This window comes from Musca autumnalis, unplaced genomic scaffold (genome assembly GCF_047663935.1).
Source record: "Musca autumnalis isolate F117 unplaced genomic scaffold, ASM4766393v1 scaffold_1, whole genome shotgun sequence".
Lineage (NCBI taxonomy): Eukaryota > Metazoa > Arthropoda > Insecta > Diptera > Muscidae > Musca > Musca autumnalis.
In genome coordinates, this window is record NW_027411644.1 from 332109662 (window position 1) to 332137532 (window position 27871).

A 27871-nucleotide genomic window follows, 5' to 3' on the forward strand; every position below is an offset into this window, starting at 1 on the left:
TCGTTATCGAAAATTTTACAATAACAAAAAAAAAAGATTTAAACAGAATTTTACTTCACTCCAATCGTATGTAGATATTTACCCCCAGTTTTTGTAACTTATTTTTGTTCGTTCGTCTATATTCGTAATAATTTAGGCATCCATAGCTCAGCCCACAGATGACATACAGACTTAATTTTTCGTACATGAGTTCCATACATAGCTAAGAATTCCTCATTTAAAAATCAGGGCTCTATATTTGCGCTAAGGCGAGTAAATCGGTCTACAAAATTTGACAATTCGTGTGAGAAGAATAAATTTTTTTACAACAAGTAAAAAAGTATCAGTCAGCTTTGCCGACAGAGGTATACCATCAGCATGTGTATATTGAAACAATTTTTTCCCAAAATACGTATGTATTTAGGGGGTTTTAAAAATTTTGGGCGTTTGAACCGACAAAAATGTTGATTAGGATTAAAGATCAAAAGTTTTGCGGAGGAGATACTAAAAGGAATGGATCGACATTGACCGTTATGGAAGTGGATCTCCAGCCACAACTGTTTGCTCAAGAAGTATGGACTTGCCCCTAAAAAAACTTTTAATATCGTAATTGAGGCAGCGAATGCAAGTTGCTTCAACAAAAATCAAAGTGATTCGATATCAGGTCTTAAAGTGAACTTATCCGAAAATTTTGTGTGGGAGGTACCGGATGGAGTGGACAAATATAGTCCATATTTGAACCTGATCTATATCTGGTAGATATATTAGGATGTGTAAAGTATAGACCAATTCGGCCACTCCCTTCAAGAGTTACCGTACGAACAATTTTTCCGAACATTTTTGAACTTTTGTGGGGAAGGCACCCGAAGGAGTGGACCGATATGGCTTATCTTCAAACTTAAACTATGTTTGGACAAAATATTACTAAGGCCATATTTTGGACTGAATCGGCAGATCCGTTCGAGAGTTATCTTGCGCTCCAACCACCTCACACGGTGTCATAGGCGTTTTTCTGCAACTTTCATGCTATTTTCTCAGGAAGTATGGACTTGCCCCTGATGAAACTTGTACCGTCGTATGTAGGGCAGTGAATACAAGTTGCTAAAACAAAAATCAAAGCGATTCGAGAGATGGCCCTAAACTGAACTTTTCCGAAATTTTGTGTGGGAGGTATCCGAAGGAGTGGACCTATTGAGACCATATTGGAACCTCATATTACTCTAGTAGAAAGTTTACGCTATACAAAGTATGGTCCAAAGCGGTCACTGCCTTCAAGAGTTATCGTGCGCGCAAACTTTCCGAACATTTTCGAACTTTTGTGGGGGAGGTATCGGAAGGAGTAGACCGATGTAGCTCATCTTCGAACTTAAACTAAGTTTGGGCAAAATATTACGAAAGCCAAAATTTGAACCGAATCGGTTCATCCGTTCGAGAGTTATCGTGCGCTCCAGCCAGCAGGACAGACAGACGGACGGACATGGCTAGATCGACTCCAAATTGTCTGAAATACATTTCGTCCAAACATACTTGGGGTCTAAAACCATTATTTCGATGAGGCACATTTTCATCGTATCAAAGTGTATATACCCTCCTTAGCCTAAAAGCTGAGGGTATAATTAATGATCTTCGGCCTAATAAATAAATATAAATGAACATAATTACATTATATTACATATCGTCACCATAAATACCCGAAGACGTAACTATCAAAGCCATAAGTTTACAGGAGACACAAAAAACGTTAAAAAATTAAAAACTGTTTTATATAATATCAATCTTTTGAGGGCGAGTAAGTAATGAAACCAAAACCATGAAAACGCTTGGTTGTGGGATCCGTCATTACAGCAACATCTGCAATGTTATCCCATTTTCCGAAATACCATGTCCTGCATAGGATCGTTATTTTTGAAAGTAGAAGCTTAAAATTTTTTAATTAATTGTATTTTAGTTATATGTATTAGATTCATTCAAAAAACTAAAACAGTTTTTTGGAGATACGTCTTCGGGCATTTATTATTATCACATATGGAACTACATATCGCTCATTTACTCAAAGAGTGGCATAACTCAAAAAATGCGTTTTCTGAGTTAGCAATTTCTGTTTTTTCTACGACTTCTGTTTTATCTTGTGTCAAATTTCCATGTCGATATCTCTAAAACTCAACGAGTTACAGCTCATATACTAAAAGTTTGGCATAATTCAACAAAAATGTTTTTTGAGTTTCTGAAGCACTAAAACACTTTAAATCATGCTTGATCTTGCACAGAAATTTTTGATATATATATTAACAATAATTATTTCAAAAATTTTTGTATCGAGCGGACAAGATGTCCTTGATATATAAGTGTCGAAAACCCTCAAAAATATATTTGTATGTATAACGAAATTCTGGGTAAAACTCGTAAAAAACGATTTTGAGCTATATCTCAAGCACAAGAGCTGATGGAGAAAAACGGAGGCCGGATGTGAGAAAAACTCGACGATTTCAGTTAGAAACGAAAAAAATATGGTTGAAACATTCAACTTTTTCAATTTTGTTGAGCAGTGTTATCCTTGAGATACAATTATTGAAAATCCACGATTATTGCCCTTGAGAAAATATTCTTTAAAAAAATCCACGATTTTTGCACTGATGAATTATTGTAGTTGTAATTCCAAAATTCCACTTGTAATTCGTAACATTTTATAAGTAGTTTCAGAATTCCATTTGTAACTCGAATTATTCCATTTGCCATTCAAATTATTCCATTACAAATTTACATTATTGAGATACATTTATATCCGCGTTCAAACAAATTGGGAGGCCTTAAGGCATAACGACATAAATAAAGTGCATAATTGAAGTAAATGACCTCTAATATTAGGTTAGATCTGATGTATATTAATTAAAAACGCCAAATACAAGATAATGGTATTAACTCCGCTAAATGTTTGAGAAAATTGGTTGCGAAAAGAATCTAGATTCACGATAATATTCAAGTTTCTCTTTAAACCTACAAGTGGGTCAATATAAGATCTCTTTCCGCTGAAGACCCAATTAAACCTTCCAAAATATTGAGTTTGGAGGAAATATGTGGGGACAAATCAGTGACATCAATTTTAAAATATTTTATTGTCCGTTTTGATAAATTCTGTTAGGGAGTACGAAGTCTTTTGGGGTGTCTAAATATTAAACTTTTTCAGGTTTGGCGTAATAACTTCTTTATGTTTCATTATTTCATTGAAGAACTGTGGTAGCGAACAGCCGCACACTATTATGATTTGCACTTTTGTTTTATCATCGTGCTTTTAAATCAATTAAGCAAAATTCTATAGGGGTACGAAGACGATTTGTGGAACATTGTATTTATGAAATTCTGCAATTTTATCCCCACCGGCAAAAATTGTATGTGTGGTATGGTACTTATGGTACGATTTCATTCTTCCAAAGACCATTGTAATCTTGACTTTGCAAACATGGAAAACCTATAGAAGACATATAAAATCCGTATATATAATATTGTATTTTGACTGACGAAAAGAGATCATCTTGTTCTAGTCAAAATCGGGAAGCTCGATTTTCACCGTAGACATATAGTCTAGTGGACTTTTTTGCTCAGACTTAGAAACGCGCTCATTAAGACGTTTTCCTCTCCATACAAAGTTCCCCAGGGGGGCAGTGAATTTGTAACAACTTGTATTCATTTTGGCATTGTTCGCCAAGGGGTAAGGCAGGGAATACTATAGTTTCGATCCACGCCACTGGATCTCATCAGTTCCCTTGTTTCTTGTTTGTGGATATTCTCCACCGAAGTTATTTTTCAATAACTTCTTCAACAAGAAACTTTTTATACCCAAACATCAATCGTCAGCTCGAAGTAGAAAGGTAAGCAAAGAAAAAAGTTCAATGAGAAGTTTTTCCTTGGCAACCTCACACAACTCCGACGTAAGTGTCTGCGAAAACAATTCAAACCTCTTCCACTAGTATGTGTCATCTAATTTCGACGAATGCACACACCAAAATTTGGTTGGTCTGCTTTACAGCAAAAACAACACACGTCGTGCCAGTGTCTTCAATTAGAAACATTATGGCGTTTTTTATTGAGATAGCGTTTGCAATTTTGTTTTTTCAAAATAGTCTGGCTTAATCCCATTGTTGTTGTTTTAAATTGCAAACGCTATCCCAATAAAAAACGCCATAATGTTTCTAATTACATCTTACATATTTCCGGGCACTGAAACCTAAATTTTGACACTTCCTGCTGCAGTCACTTGCACACAAACACTGGACATCCAAGATAATGATGACGACAAACACAAAAGCACAAGCATCTCAATGTCTTCTCAATCACATCACGTTGAAACAAATCGAATACAAATTATTTCACTTTAGAATGATATCATCATGTTATTGAATTGTGCAATTATAATCTCATCAATTCTATATTGCTCAATTATCAATATTTTCGTATACTTTTATGAATCTAATTCTCTATAATCTTAGAGAATTTTCAAGTATACTCTCGACAAAGAGATACTTGTTTTTTTTTCTTTTCGTTCTTCTTTTTAATAAAGACACTTTATTTTAATGTCTGAAACAAAGAAAGAAAAGTGAAGAATAGAGAAATATGGTAAAGCAGATGATGAAAATGGAGGAAACTTTTACCGTGATTGAAGCAGTATTTAATGGAAAATGGAATTTATTGGTTTTCAGTGAGGCATACCCACTAATAGGGATGACTAACAATCCAGCAAACCAAAGCAAACGATAAAAAATTCTAATGTAAATAACTTTAATGTTCGTCAAAATCCAGCCAGCGCATCGATTGACTGCTCGCTAGGGGAGAGAAAATGGAAATAATAATATTTTTAAATTAAGCCAATTCAAAAAATGTAACAAGGCTTATTATTATGGGGTCGGCCAAGCAACCACAAATACCATAGCCATAGTCTACAATTACAAATTGACGCAAATTGTACGAGGTTTCCATCCCGATAAGTTGCACCAATCTTTAGTTTGTTGCCATGAGAATATGTTGAGAGGTTTCCACTACCATTATTTCTCTCACTAACAAACAATGAATTAGACCAAACATAATTTGGTAATAAAATATAGAAATACAATAACTATTCCAAAAGGTAGGAGGAGTATTTGAAATATACTGCCATTAACTTATCAAAAAAATCTTCTCTTACCAATTTTGAATCTGTGAAAGAGTTTTTCTTTCGCAATCATTACAAACATACCTCGTATCATAATAAAAGTATTCCCTTTCTGGGATTTAAGTTATATCCCACTGCAGCATAATTTCGTTTGGTCATTTCTCAGAATTCGTTTGCTATTAGGGAAGTTATTTCTATTTACAACTAAACAGTACCAAGAAACGAATGAAAACAAACTTCAGCACTTTCACAAAGAAGTATTTAGAAAGTAATAAACGAAATTATATGGATTTTACCAAAACAACGACAGAGAAAAAAAGTACCGAATTTTTCGTTAATATGTACTTAAAATAAATTACATTCTTTATATTACGTTCTGATTCTGATAAACAATTTTAATTTTTTCAGTTTTAGTAAAATCATCTACTCAAGAAGGTCTCCCAACATGGCGTGCTTTAGTGGGTGATAAGATTTTGATTGAATACGAGATGCGATTTACTGTCAATTTAACCCGAGGTAATTCAATGGCATGAATATGTAAATGGATGTGTTCGTTAATTCATTTGCTTGAGACAATTTTAGATATATTTGAAATAATGTTTGAGGGCCAACAATTCGAACATTTTGGATTTCCGCTGCCTTCTGTGCTGCGAACGGCAATAATGAAAAAGGAAATGCTCTTCAATGACTTTGAAGCAGTGACCACTGTCATAGACAAATACAATGCCCTGTTGGATAAACTTTCACTATCGGAGGTAAGTACTAAGACTAATGGCAGAATATTGTTTTTTAAATGGTACCTACAGGAATGGACCGACATAGTCTATTGTGGAAGTGTGTCTTCCCAGCAAAAAAATTAAATCCTCCCAAAATAATGAGTTTTGTAAGGAATTTTTGGTGGCCGTAACTACTTACAAAACCCCCTACTAACCCATTGTTTTAGCAAGGACATGTCGCACTGAATTACTAGTTATTCTACGGCCACTGGAAGTTGAAAAATAAGCTATATGATAAAAAAATATTATTTTATTTTTAGAACAGTTTAGGTGAAAATTAGTTTTCAATTTCTACACACTTCATATTATTATTTTATTTCGCCCGAATTTTTGCTGGGTTATTTTGGAAGACATTCATCTCGATCGCCCCCACCAGACATTTCAGTTGGTCACCATATAGTACAGACTTTTGGTCCTGTCGACATGCGACCAATCGTATTTCAAGCCATAACTGAGGTTGCTATTGTTGAAATCCTCATATGACTACATATTCATTTTTGAGATATGAGTTTAAATTTTTGAGAAATATGTGTACAAATACGCTACTAATATATAAATATTTTAAAAACGAATAATTAAGAAGTTTTTTAAATGTTTAACATAAATTCGTAAATAAAACAAAAAAGCGAATGTAAATAATCAATGTTTCGCGCTGGAATATAGGAAAAAATGTATTAACTAATTTAAAAAAATACAAAAAATGTTAATCGAATACAAATAGGATTTAAAATTTTAGTAATTAATTTTAATTTAATACAAAAAATTTCAATAAAATCGAAGAGTACAATCTTGATTAGAATTGATTATAAATAATAAATCCCGAAAATTGCTACCAATACTACTGTTCAATATTTTATATTTTTTTAGACAGCTGATAAAAAATTTCAGAATTCGGAATATATTATTTTATATCTTTGTTTTTTTACAATAATGACAGCTAACATAATAATCAGGTGGGTTTATTGGCCGACCTTGTATATACTTTGACATGAGCAGTTAATATATGGTCTGTTCCTTTACTTTTGAAAATTGTAAAACCGGCAAAAGTACTAAAAGTTGTAAACTACTCCCATATGAATTGTATGGTGTCGCTTTTCGAGTAAAAAGTGGTAAAACTTCAAGATTTTTGCACCTAAAGGAGCAGAGCTAAACATATAAATATAAAAAAAACTTTTTTGAACAGTGAAATACCGAAATTATAAAACAAAACATTTATTTTCAATAAAAAATAGAATTAAGAGATACTTACATTTTGCCGTGCTAATATACCAGATTATAATCTCAGATATATTTTATTTGCAGGTTAACTTCTTACGGGATCACCTCTATGAAACAGAAGTTGCCATTCAAGTTGGTGTGGGTCGTTACACCTGGCAGTCGTTCAACATCAAGAAATATTGTGAATGTGTGTTGGCGCTTATGCGTAAATTGCAATCGATCGTGTCGCAAATAAATTATATCCGTATCGACATTAGAAATCGTATAAATCAAATTAAAAACTTCAATTTATTTAGCTTTGATGATATCAAGGATACCGATGATATCACCAATGTTCAATTCGATAACGAAGCAGATCGGCAAAGTTCAACAGAAACTAGTGAAGATCGTGCTGCCGATGCCACACAACGAAATAAAGTGGAAATAGTGCGGATGAGTGACTTAGACGGTGCAATGGGTGCTGTTCAAACGGAATGTGGTAGCGATATTTATCATTGTCAAGGTTATATGGATCGTCTAGAAAGCGCAAGAACCGAAAAGTGCTCGCAAATGAAGAAAACATACGATTCACTGGGGCCGGTTTTAATCAAATTAGAAAGTTTGGTATTGGGAACATTTACTGGCCGATCAGAAAAAATGAGAGAGTACTACGTATTTTGGGAAGAAGAAACATACAAGTGTATATTGGAGTAAGTTATCATTCAAATAAACAAATTAAAACAAGTAAATTCTGCTAAAACGAACGATTTGAGTGACAAATAATAATTTTTGCAAAGGCAGATTAAAAATTTGTAATTAAAATAAAGATTAACTACTGATTTTATTTAATCTTTAATTTAATTACGTTAAACGTTATTGATTTTACACTAGCGTATTTTAACATGATCATCTGTCTGCTAACGACTTATTTAATAAGCACTAATATAAACATACTCTTAAGAAACCATACGTTTTTGACGGCATATGTATGCATGTTAACCTTGGACAGGGTTAGGTTTGAATTTGTTTTATACTTTTTGGGCAGTAAATGGCCACCTAAAATACCTCTTTTCGGGATGTACGTTAAAATTGTTTAGTTTACCTATTCCATTGGATCCCGTTTAAATATGACCATTTATATACTTAAGTATGGGAGTAGGAACAATATTTCCAGGCTTTACTTCAACTAAAAATATATTAAGAAAAAGAAAAAAAATGTTCATTTAAAATGATTACCAAACAATTTCTTTCACAACAAAACAAAACGTTGTTGTTTTACACTGCTAATTTAGTTGATCTAATATTTTCTTCCCATAGTTTTACTTATAAAAATCTAGAGTGCTATTTGGATCGTTTACTTGGTGATCAGCCCATGTTCGAGATAAATGCGACAATAGTTCTTTCTGAGATTATGCTGGAACCATCAGCGAATGAAGTTAAGAATATGATTGTTCAGTCCTGCAAGGATTTCTTGGAACGGTAATTTTCGTATATGTATTATTTCAATTTTATATTAATAGTTTTAACAGTTTAAAAATGTTCACCCGCTGGATGAATGGAACATGCATTGCCTGTTCACCTATTGACAATGATGGTGATGGAAAATACACCTTCACATTCTATGAAGACGTGGTTAAGGTAAGTTGAGACATTTTTGGGATTAACATTTATTTTTAAAACGCATTACTTTTGTGACATTCATTATAATTTGCCTACTTGTTCTGTTATTTACAGATAAAGACAATCGGAGGACTGGTTGTAAAAATTCAAGAATTAGCTAATCGTGTGGTTGAAGATGCTAAACATTGTGTGAAAAAGTAAGATTTGATTATTTTTATTACGATTTTATCACTTAGCTTTTAGCGGGGTTTCATCAAGTTTTTTACTTAATTTCTAGTAACTATCCCGCTAAAACTCCCAATTATTCAATTTCTCGTTTAATTTGTTTCCATTGTTATATTATCTACCATAAGATGGATGGTATACTTAGGTTTGTCATTCCGTTTATAGCACATAAATATGTATATTCTTCGGATACCCTATAAACTACATATTCTTGACTAACATAAAATTCTCAGTCGATATAACGATGTCCGCTTGTCCGCCCGTATGTCTGTTGAAAACAAGATACAACTAGCAATGTTAAAATATATATAGTATAGTGTAATCGATCCTTGTCTGCGATCCTGGCACCGCATAGCATACCACAGACCAACTTATCGTGCTATATGTGGTCAACAAGGTTTCTTTATCTGCACCCCAATTGCTGCCACCTACGAACTTGAGAATCTTCTTCTACATCTCAGCTTGTCGCAGATAGGTGTGGTATGCGAGGACGACGTGAACATGCTGTCGAATGTGATCCCTAGAATTTTAGGGAGATGGAGGAGAGGATATGAAGATGTTATAAAGTTTCGGAACTCTCTTTGTCACTCTACGGTTCTTGGACTTCTTGGTCCTTAATTCCACGTACGACTGGCGTCCTCACATATAATTGATTATCCAACGTTTCACTTGACCGGTGGGTGCGGGACAGTATCAAAGGCTTTTGATAATTCAAGCGCCACTGTTCTGTCAGCTTTGGTTTAGTCCTCGACTTATATATGTGGAGATGGGGTGAAGCGCTGTTGTCGTGCTGCTTATGGAATCTAAGCTGCTGATCGCCTACTGGATAGCTTTTTCGAACGCTGGGGAGACTTTACCTACTGGCGACAAAAGCGAAATCGGCCTGTGCGATTCACCTTTGCTGGCATCCTGGCCTGTCTTCAGTAGCGGGACCACCCTGTTTCAGCACTACCATATATATTCCATCCGGGCCCACCACTTTTAATGATTTAGCTTTCCTGATGACATTCTCAACATCATCTATTGTAAATTGTGGTGGTTCATCCTCGGTGACTGAGTCCTGTCTCCCTTCTTTCCAGAGTTCGTGTGTGGCTTAGAGTTGCAGCATTGGAGCCAGAATATGTCAATTGTGAGCAACCGACAATTCACATATTCCGGCTCCAACTCCTCCAGAATATTTAACCACTTGTTCCGTTTATGCTCATTTACCAACCTGTTAACCTCCAATGTCAGCTCATCGACTCTGTGGGCCCCAGTGCACGACGAAGCTCATCACGCTCATTTGCTAGTCCCGTCGCCTCCGCTGGGAAGTTAGGTCTTACTACGAGTATGGCGAGCGGCTGCAGCATTGCTGATGTGTTCGAACATCCTTTCTGCTACCCGAGCATTAGAAGAATTGGGCAGATCACTGAAGCAGTGAATAGTAAACAATGGGAAAGCTAATTTGCGAGTTTCAGGGCAAATTAGGTTTCCTATAATTGACGATAGTGCGGCGTTTAGAGGTGATGAAATCGGGCGGTCGGCTGATGGAGTCATATACAGGGAGATGGTCTGATCCAAGACCAGGTAACACGGTGGTTATGTCTGGAGAACTGTGACACTCTCCACTAATTCCAGTAGGGACGTTCTCATTGACCGTGCAGAATATAGAGCTATCAATCTGCTCAGCCAGCAGTTTACCCATCTCGTCGTTTCCGAGGACCAAATGTCACAACTATTGATAAGCATCAAAGTATCCCAAGACCAGACGGTTATGACCTTCAAACGCGGCCTATAACCTGGAGTACTGCTATTTATCTACGGGATGTATACGATAAGCCACTCTACCCCGTCAATCCAAAACTAATTGCTACCCCCATACATTTCATATATCGTCACCATAAATGCCCGAAGACGTAACCCACAAAAACAAAACTTTACAGGAAAGCAAAAAAAAATGTTAAAAAATTAAAAACTGTTTTATAGAATGTCAATCTGATGAGGGGAGTTTTGGGGTATTGTCACTCACGTACGAATGGAAGTAAATAATAAACGCAAACCTGCGAATAAACTTGGTTATGGGATCCGTCATTACAACAAAAGCTGCAATGTTATGCCATTTTCCGAAATGCCATTTCTTGAATAGGATCGTTATTTTAGCTTTATGTATCAAATTCTATCAAAAAACGAATTTCGATTTCGATATGGTGACGATATGTACGTTACTTTAGAGCCAGCCTCAGGGGAGATGGGTATGTATTGAACAGACTGGTACACTTATGGTGCGTTCCTTCCTCAGTACTTTGTAACCATCACAACGCTGTAGGCTGCAGTTGTTGTTGAGCTTGTTTTCCTGCACCGCCGCACCAATGATGTTTTTCCGACTCATGAAATCCTTACAGTTAAATTACAAAAAAGATATATTTGCAGGGATTGGAACAGGGTACAGGGTGTGCGGCTGCTGTTAGGGGGACTGCGCGGGAGTCACAAGATCAGATTACGACGACTCGCTAGGTGCTATGTTCACACAGTATATAGCAACACAGTCCCTGACGTAGTCTTTCGTATTCCAATTTCAAACTATGTTTAATATAAACTAATAAACTACAAACTAACTAATAAAATCTTTCGAAATCTTCTTTATATCTTCGAAAAAGGATTATTTGTAATTTTGGATTAATTAATAGCAGATAGACGGATTACAATTTTCGCTAACATAGTTTTAGTTACCCCCTTGGACGATTGCGTAAAATAAGGGGTATCATTTTGGCAAAATGCCTGCGCTGCTACACATTTTACTTAATAATATTATGTACAAACAAATACAATCATATATTTAAATTTTCTGAAATCGGTAAATTTTATAATTTGTCATTTTTTGGCAAATTGCAACGTGTGAAATATAACACAACTCGTTGACGGCGGTAGTCGAGTAGAAAACACCAAGAAACATGCATAAGCCAATTCGAAGGTTTTCCAATGTTTCCATAATATAAATTCAATGTTGATTTTTATTCAAATGTAATTCTCTTTTCACATTTCTTTGCCGCTCTTGTTTTTTTTTTTCAAAAGACCATTTCTTTTTGCTCATATTTTCGCTTGGCTGCCTTTAAGTGGTGTTTACCATATGATAAAACCATTGCAACATAACCAAAGCAGGCAACAACATCCATACATTAGACAAGAACAACAAGCCAACAGCATCAAGTTCAGGCCAACCGTTGTACAACATTGTTAAATTCCCATAACATGCCAAAACATACCCGTAGTACTAGTCATAGTTCTTGCACCCAGTACACACAAGACTCAGTCGTCTTAGCAAACAAACTCTCGCACAAATTGGGATGCAACAACAGTAGTTGCTATGAAGGATATGAGGCAAGGCAAATGCTTGGGAAATGTCAGCACAAAGTTGGTAACATCATCTTAAGTATCCATATGTAGTTGGCGATAGGTACTACAAACGGCAATCGCATCATAAAAACATTCAAAAAATACTTCGTAAGGAATGACACGGCCTGGCAAAAGAAGCATGCAAATGTCAGAGAAATTTGACTTTTCAACACATAATCTAAACATTTCATATTTAGTCTGTGTTTTCATGGTTTATTTTGTCCTCATAAATCATTGGTTGACCTAAATTCAAATGCGGGTGCGGGTATTCCTCCCTAAGCGCAATAGTTAAAGTACGTTTGCATTTTTGGATTTTATTGTTTAGTGCAGACCGATGCAAGTCTTTCCGGGCTCAATTTTCAACCCGAAAATTGCAAGCTATTTTATTGTAAAACTTTAGCAGATGCATTAATTAAAATAAGCTAAATATTTTCACTTGGTTTTAGAAAAATAAAAATAAGTCGACTACCATCATCGTTTTTAGTCCATGTTTGTCTTGCTTGTCCACTTGTGTGTTCTTCAACGTAAACATTACATATTATGAAAGAACTACAAGGACAACGACAAGAACAAAGTTCCTATTTCGTATAATTTGGATGTACCCATTTCCAATTCATATTTATTCTACTCCTTTTACTTGTCGTTCCCGTTCATTTTTTTATTCTATTTTGTTTTGTACTGTCCCTATTCTCTTCACAGATTTCGCAAATACTACAATCTGTGGGCATTTGATAAGGAAACAATTTGTGAAAAATATGTGGATCGTGGTGTGCCACTTGTGCAGCTTGACGAGAAATTTACATTTTATGCAAATATCATGAACGAATTGCAGCAGTTGCCAACATACTACGATGTCCAATGTATACGCATAAATTTGAAGCCACTGCTGGACACCATTTGCCATCACGCCCAGCAATGGTGCACCAAACTGGGTGAAAAGCTGGCACAGCGCACTGTTGCCAATATGGATAGAATGCGATTGGAAATTAAAGTAAGTATGTATGTATAAACAAATGTGATATTGGGAAAGGAGGAGAGGAGTATCAAATGTCCGAACCATTTCTAAGAATTCCCATTTTGAAGACTTTGTGCAAATTTGCCCCCATTTGCATGGAGAGCAAATCGAATAGATAAAGAAGCTCAAAGACGACAATGTATTTCATATTTTGCTTCTTTTTAACATGAACAAATCTATAATTTTTATGGTAAGGGGAGATTTAGGCGATAGCAGTTGTTCAGGTCATTACATATGTAATGCCAGAATTATGTACACAGTCATTCCTTTCACAGCTTATGAAGGAGAATTGCAAATGAAATAATATATTGAGTATGTACGTAATGTAATTTTTTCCAATTGAGATTATTCAGAGTAAGAAGCTTCAGATAGTTTTATTCCATTGATCTTAGAACGGTCAAACGCATTATATTACATTGTAATCAGAATCCAGCAATATAAAATGGAAATTGTAATATGTGAAGTAACGGCTTCACTGGATCTTTTGCATAACCTAAAATGAAAACATGCTAAAGTGAAGGAAAAAGGTCGGATGTGCCACCTTTTTCCTTCACTTTTGCACCAGATTACAAAAAGTCATCGAAGATCGAATATTTTTCATAATATTTGCATGAGTTTAAGTGATAACTTTAGATATATATTTGCGCTTAACTTCTTGCTTCTCCCCTATGACTCACCACCCCACCGCACAGTGGTCGCCGCCATTGGTCAAAATTAAAAAAATTAAAGTCAAATTTTGAAAACTAAATTTATTCATATCTACTCCTAACATGTTAAATGTCTAATTTATTTTGTTATGGATTACTTCTTACTGTACTCTTTGATAATAGCATCAAAAAAGAAAAATTTAATTTTTAAATTTGGAATTCGTGGTGAATTTAGTGCAAAAGTTAGGTGAAAGTAAAATATTAATATCAAACTAAATGAACTCTATATTGACCAAATTTAATTCGAATATTGAAAAAGAATGTATTAACTTAATTTTTATGCAGTTTTTGTTTGTTAATTTTTGGGATCCATTATTGAATACCCGTGTTGACTAAAGGACTTTTGTAATGTCATTTCTTCAGTATAATTAAATTTCATGTAAAGTTTTAGTTATGAGATTCTATTTTCAAACAATCAGCTGCATCTTTCCGCGTCTTTGGAAATGGTTCCCAAAATACTAAGGGCACCTTTCAGGGTGTTTTTGTCATATGTTCAAATGTGCAGGTGATACATTTCAGCTTTTTAAATATATAGAAGATACATTGTGCGGTTCAGTTAAATGAAGGATAGGTTAAAATATGGTCCTCAATGTAAAATTTGGAAAATTCAGCCATTTTTATTGATTATTACGGCTAGAACCCTAAAAATACCGAATATTGGGCCGTACCGATTTATGGGGACAACATCAAAGGCCAATTTTCTGGGGGTAACCTACTTCCAGGAAAGATTAAGTGGCATTTCGCCATGTCGAATTAATAACTTTCATAAAACCTTAAAAATTCTGAAAATCGGGCAGTACCATTATATGGGGACCCTATCAAAACGTGGACGCAATTCAACATTTTTTTGCAAGAAGTTTTTCTTACACTAGGGAATACCGATAGCCAAATTGTAGCCAATTTCATTGAAATATGTAGTCAAGACCCCCAAAATGCCTGAAATCAGGGGGTACCGTTCTATGGGGGCTATACCTAAAGTTTGAACTATGCTTATATTTATTTGTGTTGCTAAAGTAGCCGTTACTGAAATTTTCGTATTGATATTTGCTCCGGAAGTATTTTTGGCCGCTCTTCCCATACAAGTTCGACCACAGTGCACCGGTGAAATACGTATGACTGATATCAGTTCAAAAAACATACTCACGAAACAAATGGAAATGATTTGAAACATATAAGAAATAATACTTTATAAAATATTGAATATTTTTGCATGCGATTTGGTTCAGTTATGTATTTTCAATTTATTTTTCGTTATTGTTGTTGTATATCGAGTCAAAGCTTTTTATTTTCTTATTTTTAAGCACTTAACGATAAATAATTGCAAAAGGTACCTAATTTTCCTAGCATAAAAACATTTTTTGGAGACATTTTTCTAATATGTATTGGCCACCACTGTATATTAAAAAAAATTAAACTTGGTAAAAAAATCTATAATTTATATGGGAAATGGTATGAAAACAATTAAAAAAGTATCAGTCGGCTTTGCCGACAGAGATATACCCTCAGCCTGTGTGAATTGAAACTTTCATCTATTGACAATATCGAATCTAATGCCGGCTTAGCAGATTTTGCGGACCTTTCTAGAAGTATAAACTTGCCGGAAGGAGCACAACGACAGTGCCCATCTCGAAACTCCAAACTAAAAATATTACGAAGGTCGAATTTTGAACCGAATCAGCTGATCGGTTCGAGAGTTATCGTGAGCTCCAGCCACTACCAATTGTGCCACAGCTTTTTTACAGCTTTCAGGATATTTTCCTAGAAAGTATGGACTTGCCCCAAAAAAATGTACCATCATAATGGGACTGTGAATACAAGTTGTTACATCAAATATCAAAGTGATTCCAAAGCAGCTTTAAACTGTATTTTTCCGAAATTGTGTGCGGGAAGGAATTGACATGTATAGTCCATATTCGAACCTGTAGTGCGATTCTCTAACTCATTTTTGAGTTACCGACAATTGTCGGTAAAATTAAAATGCTTATAATTTCGGTAATTACCGATGTTTTTCGGTAAGTTAGCGACAAATAAAAAGTAGTCGTAAAGTTCTACCGATAGCAAGAGTGTTGTCAACTTTTATTTGAACTTTTCATTCATAATTTTGCGTTTTAATTTTAACGATTTTTGTCGGTAACTCAAAAAATGAGTTTGAGAATCCCACTACTGTCGTAAAGTTCTACCGATAGCAAGAGTGTTGTCAACGATTTTTTGAAATTTTCCTCCATACTTTTGCGTTTTAATTTTACCGTAACTCAAAAAATGTGTTAGAGAATCGCACTACAGATCTAGGTATGTTTCGTAGAAATTTCACGATGTGCAATGTATGGCCAAAATTGGTTACTCCCTTCAAGGTTTATTCCGAAATTTTGTGGGAGAGGTACATGAAAGAGTGGACCGATCTAGCTCATCTTTGAACTTAAAGTAAGTTAGGACACAATATTACGAAGGCCAAATTTTGGAACAAATCGGATTATCCTTTCGAGAGTTATTGTGCGCTCCAGCCAGACAGAGAAACGGACGGGCATGGCTAAATCGAATCCAAACATACTTGAGTTCTAAAACCGTTATTTCGATGAGGCACATTTTTGGACGTATCAAACTGTTAACCTAAAGGCTGAGGGTATAAAAACACACATTTTTACCCACGTAATTTCAATAAATTAAAAAAAGTGTTAAGCGGACGGAACGCAACGTGTACAAAAGTATGTATGGGCTGAAAGAGTACACTCTCAGATATCATTCTACGAAAACGAAACTTTGTTCCATGCTGTTCCCTAAACGTTCTTGTCCACTAAAGTTGGAATTTCTTTATCCAGAAATTTTCAAAAATGGGGTATTTTCCAAAATTAGGAAAATTGTCGTTATTAGGAGCACACCACGACCACACCCTCCAAACTTTTGACTTAATATTTGGTTTTCTTAGTTTCAGTATGTTTACTATCGAATCCCAAATGGAAATTGACAATCGGTGACAACCAAAATTTGAGTTTTGCCAGAAAAATCGATTCCCGAACCATTGCTGGTTGGTAGCATATTAGTTAGATTTGTGGCATTTCGCTAGATATCATGTCTCAAAACAACTCCTTAGGTCATTATAGTTCAATTATTTAAATTAATTAATATTTCACAAATACGGGCCTTTATTCTTATATGGCAACAATAAATTACTACTCAGCATGAGCCCGGCAGATGTTTGACCGTAGGTCCTTGCCATACAACAGCTAGTGTTGCCGACATTTTAGTGTTGTAATCCGATAACAATCTAGGACAAAAACGGTTGCAAGTATCAGGGAAAACATCTCAGTTTCTTGTATTCGAGATTTCATAAACAAATATTCTACATTTGGCATATTCTAAATTTTTAACTACTTCGTTATATAAGTTTGGAGCTACACTTTAGGAATTTGGAAGTTTAAGTGTAATTAGTCTCCCAACAAAAACTCCATTCTACAGCAACCTCCATGTGCGGATCACACTTTGTCATGTTTATAAAGTTTATATTTGTTCCCAATGGCGGAAAGTATAAAGAGTTATAAATTAAACAACAACAACAGAAACGAGTAAATAACATGGGGTTTTTAAACATACCTCTTAACTCTTCACAATCAAATTTTATTTGATTTGAATATTTCTGTTGGTGTTACATAAATTTACAAAATATATATGGAGAAAAGCGAGGTAAAAATCGAAACTACCACTTGTAAATTGTATTTTGATTGCAAAGAAATTCTTGAAACTTCACCTGTTCTTTGCATTCTAATGTCAAACATCCAACTTCTTATTTGCTATTTACTGTTCCTCATTGTCAACCATCGTGCAATCAACAAAAAAAAAAATAAACTTCGACAGAAGTTTTTTCTCTCCAAATGACAAAACTCTGTCCTTTGTATGAAATCTGTTACATCAAATGCCATATTCATGCGAAACTTTCCAATTTCCGTTACAGACACTCAGTGAGAATTTGAATAAGGCAACAAAAGAACTCAGCGATTTCAAATTGGTTATGCAAACTATTTCAACAATTCAATCGACAACGCTGACGCACGAAATCATAATCCGTGAAATGCAGGAGACCTACACTGTGCTGAGTGAACACAATATAAATGTAAGTACAACAACATCCATACCTATGTATATATTTATAAAAAATCATAACTAACAAATAGAAATACTATTTCAAAAGTCCTAAATATTTAGACAAGTTTACAAGTTTGTCGAAAGGATAAAGTCGAATCATTTCTCAATAACCTTAAAAATATTTCATATTTCTTATGATAGGATGTCAGCATATACATGTGTGTATATGAAAAATTCACCATACATATAAATCGTTTTTAATGTATGTGCAAACAAGATACTGCATCTACTCCTACTCATCCCAAATTATATAATCACTTCGAATGCAATTTGTATCCATTCCATGTTTTAAGGTTTCATTTCAATTTCATTCAAATTTCGTCTGACATTTATTTAAGCTCATCATTGTTAAAATCATCAACGTGATTTGGTGATGTTCTATTCTTCCATGTGGGAATTCCTAAGTTCTTTGCCAATGTTTGTCAAAGGACTTAAAAGTTGTATCCAAGGTTTGTTAAATTCAAAGATATGCATAGTGGTGAGCGTTTTAGGAAAATATAATGGGTTGGCAATCGAAAAGGATTACATAACAGAACTTATTTAAAACTAGAGAAACAAACATTTCATTAATTTCGTATATTTTATCTCCATCGTGTGGAGATTGAAAAATGAAAATATTTGAGAATGAGTGGAGAAATCAGTTATAATTTTATGTTGTCGAAAAATAACCAATAATCGAAAGATTATTAGTTTATTCAATATTGTAATATATTTAAGGAACTTTTTAAACAAGTCGAAAATCTTCAGTATTTGTAATTTTACTTGAAAATTATCATATGTTTTATTTATTTAAACTGATTCCAACTTCGCTCATTGATGGTCACTTTTGGTCGAAAATGCATTTGCATTTTTTATTTAACTTAACATTCATGTGACATTATTTAGTATTTGCTGAGTTCTTTCGTATTTTCCATTTCTTCTATGATGTTTTCACTATTGGGGTTTGCTCCACCACATATTTATGAAAGTACACATATGTATGTATGTGGGAGTTTAAGTATGTGGGTTTATACAGACATACATATGTATCTAGAGACAATTTGGGAACAACTGCAGCCATAGAGTTTTCAAAAATGAATCCTCTGTAGAAAGTTTGTCATGGTCACTTAAAATCTAAAACCATTGCTCCCTGTTATTAGGAATATATTTTTTCTGTAAATTCAAATGAGGATTTTTAGAAAATCTCTGTAAAGTCCATTTTGTGGCTGTATTTACAATCATAGCACAAGCACGAACGACTTTATTCGCCTCCCCATTGGGGGAAGTTGAAATACAAATACATACATACAACAATATATGTATGTTTGTACATAGGTTTGCAATAATATGTACATATAATATGTACAGAGATGCGTGTATCCAACATGCATGGGTCATGGATGTGGATACGGTATTACTGAAATAATAAAACAGAACGAAAGCTATTGGGATCAAACATATTCTTTGAGTACCCTAAATGTTCTTTCTAAAGATAGATAATATTAGTGTACGACTCAGATTACATATGAGAAAAATGCATTCAATAATTATTTTTTATTTGGAACATATGGATCCGTCTGACTCTTCTGAATATTCTGGGAAAAATATAATATTAAATGCCAATGAACACAATTTGTATATTTTACTGATCCCTCCGCCCTACTGTGACTACCAATGCCGCAATTATGTATATCTACATATAGAATCTCGGTACTAATGCCTTCTCGATGCCTTCATATGTATGCTGGTAAATGCATGTGTGTACGTTTATTTGTATTTAAATTCCCTATCAAAAAGGCTAAAGAGTAATACACAACAACATCGTCATAGCAAACCGAAATAAAAAGCAGTTACCGACTGTCCGACCACACATCCATTAATTGATGCGCATTTGAATAAAGCTTTTTGCCATTTACGATTTAAAGTATTAAATTGTCAAAACGTCGATGTTTTGCTGCATTTCACTCATTTTCGATTTAAATCATCAATGGAGCATTAACTGGCATTGTCTGGCTTTTCTGCGCACAGTTCCGAAAACGCATTTCCAAATTCAATCAAATTATACCCACATTTATTTATGTACATACATACATACATATGAACATTATATGCAGGTGTTGAAAATGAATACAAATGTTTGAATATATCGTCGGTTTTATGCTTAAATGTTCCATATGTCATTTTTCTATAGAGGAAATATGTATATAAACGTTGACCTATACCGACAACACTGTGCAGACGGATTTTAGCCATTTCGGTTAAATAAGGTGACTGAAACCTTCAAAAATACCGAAAATCGGGAAGTTCCATTCTATGGGGGGTATATAAAAACGTGGACCTGTAAGAATAAAAAAATGGGTTATCTGACCGATACCCGCCAATATTTAACTACAGAAAGGATGTAATAACGGGCCTATGTCTTCTAAATGTGGCGAAAACCAAAAGTCTCAAATGAAATTTGAAACTCTTGTTTTCTATCACACATTCTTAGAGAGTCATTCACTGGAGCGTAAGCAAAAATACTTCGCTATATTGAGTGAAGCACCTTTAAAATCAAAATGCATAAGTTAGTCTTAAGACGAACGTTGGACATAAAACACATAAAAAATTTAAATAGTGTTTTTCTAATTAAAATTCCTTAAAAACGAAAGAAAAGAGAAACAAATCCATTTAAAGTTGGAAACGCCCACACAAGTTTTAAGGACCATGATCTACCAATCTGTACCTGGAATATCCGTACTCTTTATAGAGAATGTGCAGTTTACGTACTAGCGGATATTATTGCAAAGTACCAGGCCGATATAACTGCCATACATGAAATGCAATTGATTGGAAAAGGCATCACAACAACACCCAACGGTGATGCACTTTATCATAGCTGCCATGACATAAAGTATAAGTTTGCTTGCGGTTTTATAGTTTGTCGGAGCTTAAAACATCTGGTCTCCAGTTTCACCCCGGTGTGTGAAAGACTTGCCATAATTCACATAAAATTCACATAAAAGCTGCATTTGTGAACATCAGTCTCATTTGCGCCCATGCCAACACCGAAGACAAGTACGAACATATCAAAGATATATTTTAAGCGCGCTTAGAAAAAACATATGACCGTTGTCCTGCCGATGACTTTCAAATTATTCTTGTCGATTTTAATGTGAAAATTGGAAAGGAAAATATCTTTTTTCCAACAGTCGGGAATTCAGAAACATCCGGCAATGATATGAGGCTGATAGACTTCGCAGCAGCAAAAAATATGGTAGTTAACATCAAAAGACTTAAGCATCTCAGAAAACAAGAAACATTCAGCGAGTGTGTTGGATGTACGATTGTTCCGAAGCAAATAAAGTACGAACACACACAACACGGAAGCTGCAAACAAAACAGATAGCCACTGCATATTTCACTCAACTAGCTCAAAGCCCAAAGTACGGCCACTCCATGCAAACAGCCGCAAAAACCATTAGTGGATGTCAGATGTACAGGGGCCAGAATGAAGTCCAAAAATTCCACCAAATAGTAAAACATCAAACTGATGATTTTGGTACAGGCACGAGCAGGGAAATCTGGTAACAGATACAGATAGTATACTCCTCTTATGGAAAGACCATTTTTCCAAACTGTTGGTTGGCTTACCAGTCCAGTTGTTTAAGACTTAAGCTGATAAGGTGTATGCATCAGCTAGTTAGTACCATCTGGCAGGAAGAGAGCGTATCCGACGATTAGAACCTGTGTATTAGGGATATAACTTTTTGCACTTTTTTGCAAATATCAAAAATACCACTACATAGCCGTGTGGAGCATGAAAAACTATTATGAAATGTGGTGTCAATTTTTCTCTACCGCGAAAAAAGTTTCCGCACCAAATGCATTGAAGTTCTGTAATGCATTTTTTAATTTTATCTGTGATAACAACGTATTTGCTTTTCATTAAAATTTTTAATTTTTTGTAATCTAATTTAAAATCATTATCAAAGCGTTCGGACCAATTTGTTCTAAAATCGCGCCATTTCGGACCATATTAAGATTTTTTGACAATATTGCAATTTTTGGTTTTTCTTTATAAACTCGTGAATTTTATGTTTCTATTTTTTTAACCTATCGGACACGAGGATATTTAGTCATTTGCAACTAATTCGCGAAAGTTGCAGGCTGTTTTTGTTGACTTTGCCTGTCAGAATTGTATTATTTTCTATAAATATTTATTCAAACAAAGCAAATTTAAAATTATAAGTAGAAAAAGCATTAAAAGGGTTTTAGTAATCAAAGTTGGTGCGGAGACTTTTTTCACCGAATCGATCTTAGAAACGCGTTTTCATTATTAGGACAAAATTCCCCACATGGTACTGGTGTTGTATTTTTGTAGAAAACAAATACGATTCTCACAAGCAAAGTCAACTAAAACAGCCTGTAACTTTCGCGAATTCGTTGCAAATGACCCCATATTCCCTGGTCCGATAGGTGAAAAAAATAGAAACATAAAATTCACGAGTTTATAAAGAAAAACCAAAAATTGCAATAGTGTCAAAAAATCCTAATGTGGTCCGAAATGGCGCGATTTGAGAAGAAATTGGTCCAGAACGCTTTTATAATGATTTTAAATTAGATTACAAAAAAATAAAAATTTTAATGAAAAGCAAATACGTTGTTATCACAGATAAAATTAAAAAATGCATTACAGAACTTCAATGCATTTGGTGCGGAAACTTTTTTCGCGATAGAGAAAAATTGACACCGTGTTTCATAATAGTTTTCCATGCTCTACACGGCTATGTGGTGGTATTTTTTTGGTTATAGCCCTACTGTGTATCCTATGTAGCCCATAAGTTATTTTAATTTAGATGTTTTCGGGGTATATAAATGTAAGGCCCATTTTTGTAATTCTTCAATTAAAATAGGTGTTTAGTATCGAAATTAGTCGAGTTCAGCTTTATTTTTAGACCCTATACCACTATGTGGGGAGGGTATTATAAGTTGGTTTTGGCCAAAAAGTTTGTAACGCATCGAAATAATGGTCGTAGACCCATACTTATATATACCAAAATTAATGTCTCGACGAGCTGAGTCGATCTGGCTATGTGGGTCCGTCCGTGCGTCCGTCTGTTCATCTAAACCTTGTAATCACGCTACAGGTCGCAATTTTGATCGGATCGTCACCAAATCTTGGGCGTTGATGAGGGTCCCGGCGGGAAGAAGCCTATTGATTTTGGTGATGGTCAGATACTATTAAGGGTTCGGAATGGGCAAAAAACTTATTTGGAGAAAAAGTCGACGTTTTATTGCAAAGCGCATATCTGCACATCTACAAGGGGTATATCAAAAGCAAAAACCTGCTGATGAAAGTAGAAAATATCACTCTTACAACGATGTATAGGTTGTCGTAGGTGGTCAAACAACGAAGATATCGCAATAGTCGCTAATACAACCCAACTTTTTATTTTTGCGATTTTAATATGACGAATATCACAGCTTTGGATTGGGAACTTCAAAAAGCAAATGCTGACTATCAAAGTAGAATATCCCACCTTTACGATGATGCAAAGTAGGTTGGCGTAGGTGGCCAAATAACGGAGGTATAGCAATAGTCGGTAATACATCCCATTTTTCAATTTTTTTTTTTTCGAAATCGAGCTACTGGTCGCAATTTTCATCGGATCTTCACGAAATGTTGGGGGTTAATGGGGATCCCACAGCGGAAGAAGCCTATTGATTTTAATGATGGTCGGATAATATTTAGGGGTCGGAATGGGCAAAAACTTATTTGGAGAAATGTCAACGTTTTATTTCAAGGCCAATATCTCTGTTTCTTTAAGAGGTATATCAAAAGCAAAACCTGGCAAGGAATGTACAAATATCACCTTTACAACGATGTAAAGTAGGTTGTCGTAGGTGGTCAAACAACACATATATCGTAATAGTCGGTAATGCATCCCATTTTCCGATCTTTTTGTAATCACGCTAAATTTTGATCGTATCGTCACGAATTTTTTGGGAGTTGATGCGGGTCCCTCAGAGGAAGAAGCCTATTAAATTTGGTGATAGTCGGATAATATTCAGGAGTCGGAATAAGCAAAAAGCTTATGTGGAGAAAAGTCAACGTTTTATCTTATGCGAATATCTCCGCTTCTGGTAGGAGTATTCCAAAAGGAAAGCCCATCAATGGTAGAAGAAAATATCTCCTTCATATTGATGCAAAAGTCAGTAATATATCCAATTTTTCCATTTTTTATCACGCTACAGGTTGGAATTTTGATCGGATAGTAAGGAAATTTTTGGGGTTGATGGGGGCCCACAGATGAAGAAGCCTTTTGATTTTGGTGGTAGTCGGATAATATTTAGGGGTCGGAATGGGGGAAAAACTCATGTTTTCAAAGTTTTATTCTTTGTGAATATATCGGCTTCTTGTAGGGTTATTCCAACGGCAAAGCCTGTCAATGGAATAAGAAAATATTACCGTTACATTGATGTAAAGTAGGTTGGCTTAGAAACAAATCGACCAAATATATCAATAAATGAAGTAAAATTGTCAATCTAAAGTTATTCTTATCATAATTATGGATAAACATACAATGAAACATCGACTTTAATTTTCTGAACGCTAGATCTGCATTTTTCCCACTGTGTGCCGATCAAACGATAGCTGTTTATGTATCTGTGACTGCATCCATGAGAATTCTATTTAAACATGCCACATCTCGTCAAACAAAACTAGCGCTCTACAAAACACTGATACTACCCGAGCTATAAGGCAGTGCTTGTTGTGTTGGGGAAGAAAATTGTTCGAAAAATCTGTGGCCCAATCCGTACTGACGGTAAATATCGACGGCTAATAAACAACGAGCTGTATCGCCTATAAACAACATCAGTATAGTTAAACGTATCGAATTGCAACGATTGCGTCGACTAGGTCATGGCTTGAGAATGATCGATGAATACGGGCCCCATGGCGGTACATGCAGAACTGGAAGGTCAAGGCTTAGATGGAGTCAGCAAGTGGAAAAAGAAGTCACAAAACACCCGAATTGTAAAAAATATATCTTCAAAAAGAGAGGAATGGAGGTAATTTTTTAGTTCAGCTTATGGAATAAAATTTCTATAAGGGCCAGCTAAGTAAGTAAGTAAGGACCTGCACCGATCATTCTCTGCTGGAATGTATCATTTATATCTTTCTACCATAAGGATAAATAAAATGTTCCGATGCTCAGTGGATGCGCCCAACGACAAAAATAAAAAAAAATCATGACATCGTTTTAAAAATTTAAAAATGCAAATCGCTTTCCATTTTTCGCGGTTCTTAAGGGGAAAAAGCCGCACAAGCATGACTAATTTTGAAGAAAAAAATTTATTTAAAAATGAGCAAAAATGGTTATATTTTAAGCGAATTTATGAAACAAATGACTATTTTTAATACCTTAACTTAAGTTGAATCATTTAGTAAATTGCCTTAGCTTCATTTTTCGAGTTATGAAAATTCCTCTAAATTGCAAGGGTTGCCATATATTTTGGTTATAATATCGGTCAAAATGAAAATATTTTATATAGATGTATGGATTTCCTTAAAGTTTAAGTTACTTTCCACAAATTCGCACAAATGGCCACTAGTACCAAATTGAAGCCTATCGCCTGTAGATTTCAAAACTGTATAGACTTTTTGCAGAAATTTGCGGTTTTGGCAGTTATGACTAAGAGTTAAATACCCTTTTTTAGTTGCTGAATTTATATTTTTTGGAAAATTTTTAAGTAATTTTTTATCCTTTCTTAAATTTGGTTTTCTGTACTATTAGCGATTTCTATGGTCATGGTAACTTAGAGCTGTAATGAAAACTCGCAAAAAAAAGATTTGGGGGTATTCACTTTAACTAATAACTTATTTTATTTTTGGGACACCCTAATGTTGAACCACGCTAAAAAGTGGAGATTTTTCCCCGCATTAAGAATCAAAAATTCATTATTACAAGTAATTAGACAAATGTGGTTAAATCTTATTAAGTTCCAAGAAAAGGATGGCAACCCTATATGGATGCTGTGGTCAAAAATCGACTGATATGACAATTCTTTATAGGATGGTGTTCTGAAGTCAGAGATCATTATAAGAGCATAATCGCTTAGAATATTTGGTTGACATCTGCCCAAATAAATCGATATTTAAATCATTGGGGAGTACACCAAATCATGGACCAATACTGAAAATTTTTCGTGGGGATGCTTACAATGCAATAATAACTGCTGGTACCGAATTACAGCAAATTTGGTTGAACAATGTCTTGGTAACAGTAAAATACTTAAGTTCGAGATGATTCGTTTCATGGGAACCACGCGAAGTTTTGGACCGAGGACCACAATATTTTACGTAGAGTGGCCACTATGACCCATTGATAACAATTTCAGTTCGATATAGCATTTAGAAGTATTTTTGTCACACCTTCCCATGTAAGTGCCACCACTGTGCGATGTAAGCACTGCGAACCTGCTAAAACAACAGGGACAAAAGCATGGTCCTATATAGCCCATTTTCAATACCAAAAGTTCTTCGAACCTACAATAATTTCACCAAAATCGTATTCATCTACTTAAAAATGTTCGGACGCTAGAGTGATTTCCACAAACGGACGGACATAGAATTGAACGGGTGTAGAATTGTACACTGAGGAAGAAAATATACACTTAGTTCTAAAATTATTATTTCAAAAACGGAATGCAAACTTCACATACCCTCCACATAGTGTGGTGGAGGGTATAAATACGCATACTTTATTGAAACTACAAGTTTTAAACACGAAAGGTATATTAACCTTTCATTACAATTATCAAACAAAACTTATTATTTTTCTGATATATTTGGTCTGTTCCCGTATTTTATCAAATGGGAAAAGTAATAAAAGTAATGAACGATTCCCATACAAATTGTGCTTTTGGTGAAAGGGAACGTAATTTGGCTATTATACCAAATAACGTACAAAAATATTTTTTCATTAATAAGTACTCACCGCGGACTTTTTTGAACTGCATTTTAAAGTATTTAGTGTACATTTGTAAAAAAAATTAAGATTTTTGGCACATGACATTAAACCTAGTGTTATATATTATGCTTCCTTGTGACCAAGGGACATGTTTAATTATATAAAGGCTATACAATTATATAACTATAACCACAACACCACATATGTACAGACATAAAACATATTCATTTAAAGAACTACATTTTTATTTAAGTGTATTTCTAATTGCTCGCCTTGATTAATTAATCCAATTAAAAATGCGTTTGAGTTTCATTAACATTTCATTATTTTTTACAGTTTAATTTTGAAGATATGCTAATGGCACATCATTTGGGAAAACGTTGGCAACGCCTCTATCGTTCTGCCTTGTATCGCTTGGACAAAGTGCAACCGATTAAACAGAAATTTGCCGATATGACGTCCGTCGAAATATCCGACTTTTGGAAGGAGGTAAGAAGAAGTAATCAACGAACAAACAAATAAATGGGTTCCAAACAATTTATTGTTTAGTCGAAAGAAAATTAAGAAATTCCAAACATTCTTTTGTTGTGCAACAAATGAACGCTTCTAAACCCTTTGGGGGGTTGCCCCACTCCCAAACTACGGCAGACGTTTATTGATGAAGGAGTTGGGCTTTTAATTAGAATTGCTTGATTTTATGGAAGTTGGTTAAGGGTTCACTGGTTTTGCCACATTTAACATTTGTTTAACAAGTTACATTCTAT

General features: G+C 34.7%; 1 protein-coding gene across 1 annotated transcript in view; it reads left to right on the plus strand.

The window, feature by feature from the left end:
- The window catches only part of Dhc98D (Dynein heavy chain at 89D), a 202085-nt gene that overhangs the window by 54410 nt on the left and 119804 nt on the right, over positions 1–27871 (plus strand). Inside the window, exons 19-27 of the mRNA XM_073962972.1 lie at positions 5531–5638; positions 5705–5877; positions 7201–7805; positions 8413–8574; positions 8625–8733; positions 8830–8912; positions 13012–13303; positions 17981–18139; positions 27444–27596. Of these exons, the coding sequence (XP_073819073.1) occupies positions 5531–5638; positions 5705–5877; positions 7201–7805; positions 8413–8574; positions 8625–8733; positions 8830–8912; positions 13012–13303; positions 17981–18139; positions 27444–27596 (1844 nt within the window). The remainder of the gene's footprint in view (positions 1–5530; positions 5639–5704; positions 5878–7200; positions 7806–8412; positions 8575–8624; positions 8734–8829; positions 8913–13011; positions 13304–17980; positions 18140–27443; positions 27597–27871) is intronic.